Here is an 11,433-nt window from a genome sequence, read left to right on the forward strand (position 1 = left end):
ATCCCATCTGACCACAGATTTGCAAACATGTCACTTTTATTGACACTCTAGAAATGACATCTTAGAAAAGGGACAATTTGTGCTGAACTGGACATACGTAAAAGTTAGAACAATGTGAATACTGACTCATGGATGTCAGAAGGGGCGAGGTTTTCTTTCTTATTCATGTTTTAAGTTTAAGAGGATCACTTAGAAACTCACCCTGTGACTATTATGTTAATTAGTGAAACAGCCTCCCCAAGATGGAAAAAAACCAAGATTGTTCCAAAGTAACATCATGTGGTAAGTTTTAACACTATGCTCTTTATTTTAGAGAGTTGACCTCCTGATTTTAGAGCGATATGTACCCACAACTGTCTAAGAAACACTATCCAGCTCAGGATTTCCCTAATTTGTATCACATACTACAACAAAAAATGTAAATTAATCCAGTCAATATCAGTAAGACGGTTTCTAGGTTTATTTGCTGTTCTTACTGAGTTTAACTATCATTGCTTTTAACATTTCTTTTTAAATTGATCATTTTGTTTGTATGTGTGATTTATTTATTTGTCTTTTGTTAACCACCATACTGTTTAAGCAATGTTTCATTATGTTTTTTGCCTGATATAGCAGCCCGATCTCACGAGGATTCGTGAAACTGTCACGTAAATTTTTGTTTCGGTTTCGTGCGCACCAACACGATTTCGTCATGTTTTTTGTGCCGCTCACAACGAAATGCACACCAATGTATTTTAAACGGCGGACTTTTCGTGCCACTCAGAACGTATTTCAAACGAATGGGTATATTATATTTTTAATGTGAAACCGTTGCGAATCCAACGCTATATTTTGCATTACATCATCCCTAACCCTAACCATAACCCGGTGGTACACTTACCAATTTGCATAGGAATTTAAAGAATGTCCAAAGGGTGCAAACGCGATTCTAAGAATGTCCGACGGCTGCAAATGCGATTACACAAACAGTATACGCCGATGGACAGCTTAGATTGTCATGAATCTGCCGGTATAAACCACTTTCAGATGTGATTACCACAGCGGGTTTCGTTGTGAGCAACACGAAAAACATTTCGTTGTGAGCGGCACGAAAAACATAACGAAATCGTGTTGGTGCGCACAAAACCGAAACAAAAATTTACGTGACAGTTTCACGAATCCTCGTGAGACCGGGTTGGATATAGCCATGTATTCTTTTATTTCTATTTGATTTGTATTTACTGTATATGCCTTTTAACTTTTCACAATAAGAGTTGTCCCTTAATGTGTGAAAAAAAAATCAATAATTTATTTTCCTCATTTTAGCAGGTAAAGCACCATCAGAATCTGATGTTTGTGCCTGCTGTTTCAGATGAATGTTGAGCAGCAGTTATGCTAAAGTTAATAACATCAACAACAGCACAACTTTATGTATTTTCCCCCCAGCAGTTATTTAAAGGAAGTACAGCAAGGAATAAAAACAGCATTATCACTGGGTCAGCAACCTTCCTGTTCTAAATGCTCACAAAATATGAGCAGAGTTTGACTTATATAAGGTTGAATGTCAAGTCTGCCTTTGGTGTTGTAGATTAAAGCAGTTTATTGGTTTCTTTTTAATCAGGAGGGATTAACTTTGCTTCCTCAAGATGGAAAAAAAGACCTCACACACCTGGAATAAGTTCTAACAAAACCTTAAATTTACCTCATCAGTATCATTGAGACACTTCCAATGTTTTATTATAGCACAATATTTTAAATATTATTGTTTTTCTTTTCTTTTTTTAATTAGTCTAAATCTTAATGTTCTTCTTATTGTAGGTTTCAGGTTAGTAGTTTGTTTTTAACTAAATAATTTGAACTAACTTGAATTCTCAAGATGAAAAAAAACTAAGAACAGGAAATTTAAAGTCAACTTTTTGACTTTAAATTTTGTGTTTCTTACCAAGAACAATCATTTCATTTTGGTCCTAAACCTGCTTCTGTCCTTTTAGTAACATATCTGCATTCATACTTTGATAATAATAATAATGAATCACTCATTTGTTAAATATCTGCTTCCTGATTTGTGTGAATCCTTTCATTTTAATGAAAGGCAACAGACTACTGTACTTACTGTATTTGTATTTATATTTATATAGGCTATTTAATGAAGTAGTTGGCTTAATTGATTTCTGTCTTTTTCTTTTTTTGCACGACCTCAGATTCTCACCAGAATGAACAAAACAGCAAATGAGAAACAGCGACACTTAGCGGCCAAATATTTAACTAGAAAAAAGTTATTTTCTAATATGGAAGTAATCGAATTCAAGCAAAAAATCATTTCCTCCAGTGAGTTAACATAATTACTATCATAAGTTTGGCACTACTGTTGCATTTGGACAGGTGTTGCTGTGAAGTCTGCTGTGATCACTTTAATATTGCAGAAAACATTCAAACATCTGATTTATCACGTTGAAAAAATAAAGGGACATTGTTTATTTTTCTTCTACGACTGATTTTGTTTTCATTTTGAGCATATGATTAAAAAATAGACTGACCCACCTTTAAAGAAAGTTTTATTTTTGAAATTTTTTTGAATAAAATGAGATTATAGAACATCCAGTACACGTAACTTCACAACATTGTTTTTGATTTATTAAACAATCAGCAGCATAACACAGAGAATATGAGAATATGAACAAATCTCTGCATGCTTGACTGTGGGTCATCTATATTTATCTGCTCTGCGGGATTACAAGTGCGACACTTTTGGCTGCAGGAACACTTCAGCAGGAGATCATCTCCTGAGCCTCACCTGCACCCATATATGGGATTTACATATCTGTGTTGGAAAACTAATCAAAGATAAAAGATGACAAGAAGCTCTGATCCTCCTTGAAGACTTGATCCAGTCTGTTTGTGATCAGATAATCAGCTGGCCAGACTTGTGAATGAAAGCAGGCGCAGTTGATCTGTCTCCTTCTGTCCGCCGGAGGGAGGAGCTGCTCGGTGTGGATTGGAGGCGCGGTGTTGCGCTCCTCGTCCGGGATTTTCCCTGCTCTGAAACTAACACACCCTCTGATCTCCAATGGGAAGGTGGAACAACAGGTAGGCGTCCTCCAACTGCGTCCCTGCGCTCAGTCGTGGACTGACCGCACCATGCGCCCTCCTGGAAATCAGACCTGAGCCACAACTTGGCTGCATTATTGTCTCGGACAGCTTTTTAGAGGAATAGACGCGCTTTTCCCCCTCCTCGCTGACATTTTTAGTTGGTAGCTGGGATAAAACTACAGGGAGCTGCTGTGGAAGATTCACATATCTCTAAATCGGAGCTTTTTTATTGGATAAATCACCAAGCTGTGATATCATCAGCGGGGACATCTCTCTGTGGATAAGATGTTGCTGGTAAGCGTGGCTTTTTCTTACGTGTTCACCTTTGGAATTGTCTTCTTTATGTGTGTTGATCTCCAATCAAGATAGGGCTAAATGTTCCTCTTTGTCATCTTGTGGTATCAGAGCTTGTTGTTGCATAATCCAAGAAATGTAGCAATGTCTTGACTATCCCACCATGTGACTCACAACAATAACGCCTCCATCATATTCTTATGTAAGTTTCTGGTCAGTTTTAGCTTCTGAATGTCCTTTTTACACCCACTTTTCTTGTAAAGTGTGCAGCAACAGCAGGGGTTATTATTTAATCACACATGGGGCTTGTTATTATTTTTTGCCTTCCTGTTAGAGAGATTTTACGTCCATTCATTTATCTGATGTGTTTCTAAATGAGCATGTTTCTGTCCTCACAGCTGCCATATTATAGCTGAACTTTGTTCCTCTGTGAGACGACTAGGACTCACTGAGACTCGGCTGATCCCAGAGGTCAGGCTGGTGTCTGACCCAAATCCCCCTGCAGGAGGACATGGAGGTGCTGCGTAGGTCCTCTGTGTTTGCTGCAGAGGTCCTGGATGTGTTTGACCGATCGCTGACTGAGAAGGAGCTGGTGTCCCAGTCCAAAGCTCTGTGCAGAGACTACATCCTGTCCAGACTCAACCAGAACGGGCTGGGATGGTCTAAAACTGAGATCAACTTTGGTCCGTCCAATGCAGCGCTGGCCGAGGTGTCTCTGGTGCTTCTCTGTCTTGGTAAGAGAAGGGAGAAGCAGTGATGACAGTCAGCTCATGTTGAACTTTGAACCAGGCCGTGTTGACTTAATTCTACTTGTTAATTCAAGAAGAGTATAAATCAAGTAGCACTGAGTGGTTGAATTAAAAATGTAATTAAATCAGCTGAGGTCTTATTTGAAGTTGCCACATGTGCCTCTTTGTCATTTCAGTCTTCAATCTTTAATACAAGACTTAACATAGTTTAAACACAATTATTCTAACCACAAACAACCCACATGCATTTTCACTGTCTTGTCATCTTAAGAAATCCCTTTTACCTCAATCCACTCTGAATAATGTTTAAGCTTTCTGCCAAATTTGAGTGTATGAAGATTCTCAGAGATCTTTTTAACCAAAAACAGACCTAAAAACATGCCCTTCTCAGCTGAGGTGGCAATATCAGCGCATATCGATGGAAGTGTCGTATTTTAGACTCCCAAATGTGCCAGTTTAATTCAGTTATGTTTCATACTCTGGAATGAGGCACTTTGCGTTCCAGCAGGGATTGACCGGTTTATTGCTTTCAAAGCAATCAATACAGTGTGATTCTTGAGTGTGACTTCAGCTGTTTGTAGGTGTGACGGTGATATAATTGTTCCTCTTGGGTCTAAAAAGCAGTAAACAGCATGTTTAAGATGCAACATGACTCAGGCTGGAGCAGATAATCAAATGTATGAAACTAGACTGAAGCTTTTGAGACTTCACTCTGAAATTGATCGATTTTTCCCACATGACACTGAAAATATCAACCTGTGATAATCTTACGGATGATGATGACTTAAGGATCGTGTGTGTGTGTTAGAACAGTTTGTTCCGACTGGATCGTCGCATCCTGATATCTGAATACCTGAACTGGTTAAACTGTGTGATAGTGTACAGGTAGTTTGAATAATCGGTTCAACCTGCGACACTCTCATCTGTTTAGTCTCATTCATTCTGATTAACGGCGCTCTTCCCAACAGACTTCTCCCTTATTTTTTTAAAAATTTTGTCCCTGCTCTTCCTCTGTTACCAAGGCGACGAGCTGGAGTGTATACAGCCCAGTCTGTACAGGAACGTGGCGCGGCAGCTCAACATTTCTGTTGCCATGGAGAACATGGTTTCGGATGCCTTCATCGGTGTGGCAACGGAGATCTTCTCTGCAGGTATGGGACCGCTCTGTACTCAAAGGCGGTGATGATGATGATGATAATGCATCACACTAGAAATGACACATGTAGTCTTGAGCCAGAGGAGATCTGCCAGCACAGGAAGTGACTTACGGAGGCAGTTAGTGTGATTTAGCAGGTGTGCCTCAGGCTGAGAGTTGCTTTCAGTGAGAGTGAGTGGGTGCGGACCAGACGTAGGTGGAGTGAGACACCATTAGTTCAACATCTAAGTTTAGAAACTGTTTTCTAAAATGAGTATTGGTTCATTTACACATCTAGGTTGTCATTTCCACACGTAAAAGATGTTTATTTTGTCAGCAGAGTTCTCTTGTGGCAGTGGTTTGAAGTCTGCTGTCTTTCTTTACTCTTTAAGTCAGATAAAGGCTTTGTATGGAAGAAGGAAGTGGTTCCTAATTTGGAGGCTACCAGATGATTACCTTAATAGAAAAGGCAAAAAAAAAAAAAAAAGAAACTGATATGTTGACTGATATGTTTTTTTCAGGGCTGATAAGGATTATTAGTAGTCAAGGATATCAATAACCAACAATTGTATCTGGTATGCATTTGCACTTTTTGCACATCTGTTTCATGAGCCAAATGTATAAAAGAAGACAAGTAATTCTAAAAGTCAGACAGACCGATTTGTAGCAAACATTTACAGTACAATTAAAACTTTAATAAAATGCCTTTGTTTGCTTACATTTTACATAGCTTTAGTTCAAAGAGAACTTTTTAACTAAGACTGTTCCTCCTGACATGTAACCCATCAGATAGTGCTGCTGGTGAAAATAGATATATTTTTATTGAGAATTTGTTGAAAAAATAAGCGCACTGATAATTGAAAAATGCTGAATATCTGATCAGATTATCGCTAATTCTTCCAGATCTCTATTAAATGATCCAAATGAAGCAATCAAAGAGGGGAGGCCAGTCTTGGAGGAAAACAATATTAGAAGGATTATACAATACAAGATTTAAATACAGTCGCCAGTCATCCAGTTCATTACAAATCATGTGATATTATCTTCTTCCTCCTTTGTACTCACAGAAAAAACAGTCCTGGTAATGGTCCGATGATTTGATCACTAAACTGTTGTTCTCTTTTGATTTATAACCTACTGGATTGTTACACAACTACATGCGGATGTTGCGCTGTTTAAAGAAGATCATGAGATCAGGCTGCGTGTCCTGTACCACTTGTCTTCAGCTGTCTTCTGTGACATTTTAGTCTTGTGTCTTCTCAAAGTTCAGGTATTGTTTTTGGCAAATTGTTGCTTTGAGATTAGAACACAAGGACTTTACATTAATATCTTAATAAAATTTTGACACAAGCATCATGTTCTGTGACGCGTGACGTAATGTGGAGCTAAAAGGCGTTAATATTTATGACTCAAGGTCATTTCCAGTGGTTTATCATGCAAATGTGTCCCACACACATCACCGAGTTCCTTTTGCATGTATAATACAACATTTCTTTGATCTTAAATATTTTTGGCTACGCTTATGCCTTTATTAGACACAAAGGGATGAGCGATGAGACAAGAAAAGCAGCAAATGGACCTGATCTGGTTCTTGATTCATGTTTAGGTCACAGAGTTTCCCCTCCAGTTTTCATTGTAAATCATGCTCCTTACATCTATGTAAACAACCTAAGTGCTTATTCCTGTTCCTGTGCAGATTAAATTCCATGGAAAGGGAAACGTAGCAGACAAAACTGTTTTGAATGGCAGTTGGCTAACTTCAGCTCAGACTTTTCTGTTAGTCTGGAACTTGTTCGTGCTGGCCTTGGCTCTTTTTTTAAGTTGTCTTGACAACAGATGTGCTTTGTACACAAAGCAGCAATGGCATTTTAGAGTGCCACAATGAAAAGAGTCACTTTATGTCCTCTGTATAAGCCTTGGGGTGAGATTAGAGAGTCTTGCTGCTGTGCGATGAGCAACTAAAAATTGGCCTGTTGCCAGGAAACCTCAGAAACAGACTTGTTCAGTATAATTTTCATGCCTGTGCTCTGGCTCAGTGTCTGCTCGATTTGACGTCACGAGGGTGTAATCTCTGGAAACAGCGTGGGATTCCTTCTGAAGAATAACAAACTGGTGAGCCCAGGCTGCTCCAGCCTTCTGGGACGGGTATAAACCTGGATATAAATAGAAAGAAAGAAATCATACAAGTTTATTTTTCCTACTCTGTGGAATTTGTTTCAAATTTAGCCTTGTAGCTTGTTTGGTATTCATTATCATTCCTCCACCACAAAGGACTCAGTGAATCTATTTCAACATGTTTCTTTGTTAGCGGGTTAGCAGCCATCTGTACAGCGGTTTCCCCCAGTAAAATCAACAAGGCTCGTCTCTCCTCCATCTATCTTCTCCTGCCTCCCACTTCTATTCCTACTCTTTCCGCCCTCCTCTCCTCCAGCTTTATCCCTGACAATCTTGTCTCTATTCTTGGCCTGCTTCTCAGTAGGGAGTGAGACATGACGTGCTTCGACAGCTTCCATGAACACTTATCTCATTTAAGCTCACCCAGAGCTCGATCCTCATATAGAAGCGGTCAGATGCTGCAGGTCAGCTCTCAGCCATGATCGTACTGGCTGGTTAAGGAGGCCAATGCCATTAGGCTCTGTGCTGCATCACTGACCGTCATTAAAACAATCCCTGCTGCTCTGGAAACCGTGCCTGAAATGGCTCAATGCCCTCAATTATCAGACCGAGTGTTAGCAAGATCAGTTTACACAGGAAAAAAAGACAAAGAACTTGGCATTTTCTCAGCTTGATTGCCTCTGAGTATTGAATACAAAGTCATTCTTTAACCTGTTGACCTTCTCATATCTGTAAATGCGTCAGTGTTCAACCCTCCAGGCAATGGCAGCACATTCTCGCCCTGTTTAATTTACATCTGGCTTGGTCTTATAAAACCTCTTATCAGCCACATTAACACAAACGCACCAGTTAGTCCATTTAAACCTCATATTTGCGGTTTATTTCCGCGTACCGACTGCACCAGATGCCGCATTGCAGCTCACACATGTAACAGGCTTTCAGGAAAGAGAACTCTCAGAGGGGATGGGTGTTGTTTCTTGGCCTGGGAGGGACTGGCACCCATGAGAACAGGAAAGGAGTGTTTATAGTGGGACGAAGATGGCAGCTTATCGATTCCAGTCAAGACATTCTGCCACTGTGGAGGCTTAAAGCTCACGTCTTCTGGATGAAGTGTGATATTTCTGCCTAACACCCATCAATAACTACCCTGCGACTGTGAGACAGAATCGATATCGCTTTGAGCTGCCGAAGCTTCCACACCAGACATGTTTGGAAACATAAAAATACTCCGCTGTGAAAATGACATTCAGTCACCTTGTTGAGGATCCAGGATATATGAATGGAAATGTTGTTCTTTTCAAAAGTTCAGCTGCTGGATACACGATGCATCACTGAAAAGTCCATTCCAAGTATTTGTGAGCTGAAAGTTAACTTCTCTAAGCTGCACATTGGACTGTTTCTATTGGCTCATAAAGCCCTCTTTGTTCACATCTTATATAGTATTTGTGTATTCCAGGAACTTCTGGAATTTCACTGATATATGTATATGTATATATATATATATATATATATATATATATATATATATATATATATAAATAATCAAATGTGTGTTTTTTTGTTTCTGCAGGTATAACATGGGGTAAAGTGGTATCCATGTACGCAGTAGCTGGAGCCCTGGCAGTCGACTGTGTCAGACAAGGCCATCCAACCACAGTACACATCTTAGTGGACAGTCTGGGACAGTTTGTTCGCAAATTCCTGGTGCCCTGGCTGAAAAGACGAGGGGGATGGGTGAGTGTCTGCTGCTGTGCAATTTGATAATTGCGACCAATTAAGGCATGGTACATTAGCAGCACTGTGCTAATCTCTTTTTGATCAATGACTGTCTATTATTTCCGTCATCCTGCTGGAGACATTTTTGGACAAATGTGAAAATGAACAAAGTTGACATTTGAGATAACTGGATGGAAAAGGTGCTGCTTGCATCTCGTGGTTCTGAGTTTATAACTGACTGCATTCGGTTGTTCTGCTCTGCTGTTTGTGCCATGATGACATAACTAATTATGTTATCTTGTTTATACATCACAGCTCAGTTTGCTTTTGTAAGCTGTTGACAAAGTTAAAGGAGTTACATAAAATCTGATATTGTGGAGTTATGACTCTGAAAACAGAATCCTTTTTTTTTTTTTTTTTTAACTTAGTCTGACTTCCTATTGGTTGATCTGCAAATATCAAAAATTTCAGCTGGAAGATTTTGTTGTGCTTCACTCAAATAAGAAAGAATTTGGTGAATTTTATTTTTAGTTGTGGAATTAACAAAAGAGCTAACATGTTAGCGCGCAAAACCTCTGTCAGAGCATATTAATACATACTAGTAAATTCACTGAGTTAAATAACTGATTTGTTCTTTTCAAAGTGCCTAATTTTTCCTGAATTTGTTTGGAGAAACACACATTATCCTAATTTTTAAAAACTTTTTAAGGCACAGTCTGCATCTGAAATTCTTTGCAAGAGAAAGGAACTTTTTGCTTTTGTATTTTTCAGTGTGTTTGAACAAAAATGACTGCAGTGAATTTGAGAGGCAAGAAATGACAATAATAATATGAATTTAAATCATAAGTAATCGAAAATAATGTAAGTGATAATTAAATTTAAAATGGCACGTTTTACTTTGAAAACATATCTGTGCAAATGATTGCTTTAAAATCTAGAAATGAAAGTATGTTAAATATAAATGAAGTTGCACTAATAAATTTGGTGAAATTTTGACACCAAAATTCAAGATTTCAGCAGCAGCTCATGTATAAAACAAATACTTATATGAAATCTCATCATTCTGACTCTTCTTTGCTAGTAATCAAATTAAAATATCTCCTTATTTCTTGTGTTCTCAGGCTGAGATTACAAAATGTGTGGTGAAGAAGGATCTCGCTCCCGAACAAAACTGGTTCTCCTCTACTGTGGAGTCTCTCAAGTACTTCCTGACCACAATGTACGTCTACATCATGAAGGAGCCGTGAACAGAGAGCAGAGGAGTTGTCGTATGTGGGATCGAAATCTCGGACTTGTCAATAAAAGCTGGAGATGGTCGCGGTGCTTGATGTGGACTGAGCCTGCCAGCAGTTTTACAGTCTGCTGTCGAACGGCCATCAACAAATGTTTCATCAGCAGCGTGTTCGTGTTTCCTCAGTGTCACATGAGTCTGTAAGTGACTACCCTTCATCCAAAGCGTAGTCACAGTGATATTTAAGAGCATAACATGGCAGCGTTATTATCACTCCACCTCTTCTGTGTATTTTCTCACTGCTTACACCGGTGCAGGCTTCTCAAACGTGTTGTATCTGTAATGTGTGATGATGCTTGAATGTGAGAGGCTGTTCATACTCCTGAGATAAACAAAAGTCTGGTGTTTTTAATGCAATGTTTGTCTCAGATTATATACTTAAAGCAGTGATGGAGGTAAAAGCTGTGCTGCTCAAACTGATGCTCAGCTGGCTGGGTTTTGTGAGGTCTGAAAAGTGCTGATAACAGAAGCAAAGGAGTCTCAATCAGGAGTGAGTTCACACCTAAAGGCAGTAGGAGGTGGTATCAGCTGTTTACACTTCATGGGTTTAAACACTTCATGTTGTACTGTACCAAAATGCAAACAGTGTCTCTTTCCAAATACAATCCAGAATGACCTGCTAAACTCTAGACAACATTAACCAAGAAACAAAGGGTCTGATTGTGCCCATTTTTGGCCAAAGAACTTAAGGACAGAGGAGAGGTACATACTGAAGGTGCAATTTTGCTGGTTTTCTTTTCCTTTTTAATCTGTAAATAGTTTATTTATGATTTTATTTTCTACTTTGGTTCTGACTTCAACAATTAAAACCACTGCAGTATGAAGACAGCCACTACAATGGCTACAACAGGATGATTGTGTGTGCTGCGTGTCACTGTCACAGTGTTGATGTGTAAATGTGTGTGTCTAAGTTGTTTTTTTTTTAACCCACAATAAATTGAACAAAATCCTCACTGATGGACTTTTATTGCTTTGTCATACTTTATCTCACTGATGTGACACTTGGGCAGCTTTGCTGTCACGCAACCAGTGGACTTGTTCTTCGTAATGACCTGAATAGCTCA

General features: G+C 39.0%; 1 protein-coding gene across 1 annotated transcript; it reads left to right on the forward strand.

Moving 5' to 3' along the window:
• The first annotated feature begins 2,763 nt into the window (after positions 1-2,763).
• On the forward strand, positions 2,764-11,322 carry LOC110957392 (bcl-2-related ovarian killer protein homolog B-like). The gene is made up of 5 exons (XM_022203386.2): positions 2,764-3,363; positions 3,762-4,097; positions 5,135-5,263; positions 8,933-9,096; positions 10,200-11,322. The coding sequence occupies exons 2-5, from the start codon at positions 3,875-3,877 to the stop codon at positions 10,323-10,325; spliced, it is 642 nt and encodes a 213-aa protein (XP_022059078.1). The 5' UTR covers positions 2,764-3,363; positions 3,762-3,874; the 3' UTR covers positions 10,326-11,322.
• Positions 11,323-11,433: the final 111 nt, after the last annotated feature.

Source organism: Acanthochromis polyacanthus, chromosome 9 (genome assembly GCF_021347895.1).
Source record: "Acanthochromis polyacanthus isolate Apoly-LR-REF ecotype Palm Island chromosome 9, KAUST_Apoly_ChrSc, whole genome shotgun sequence".
In the NCBI taxonomy this organism is placed as follows: domain Eukaryota; kingdom Metazoa; phylum Chordata; class Actinopteri; family Pomacentridae; genus Acanthochromis; species Acanthochromis polyacanthus.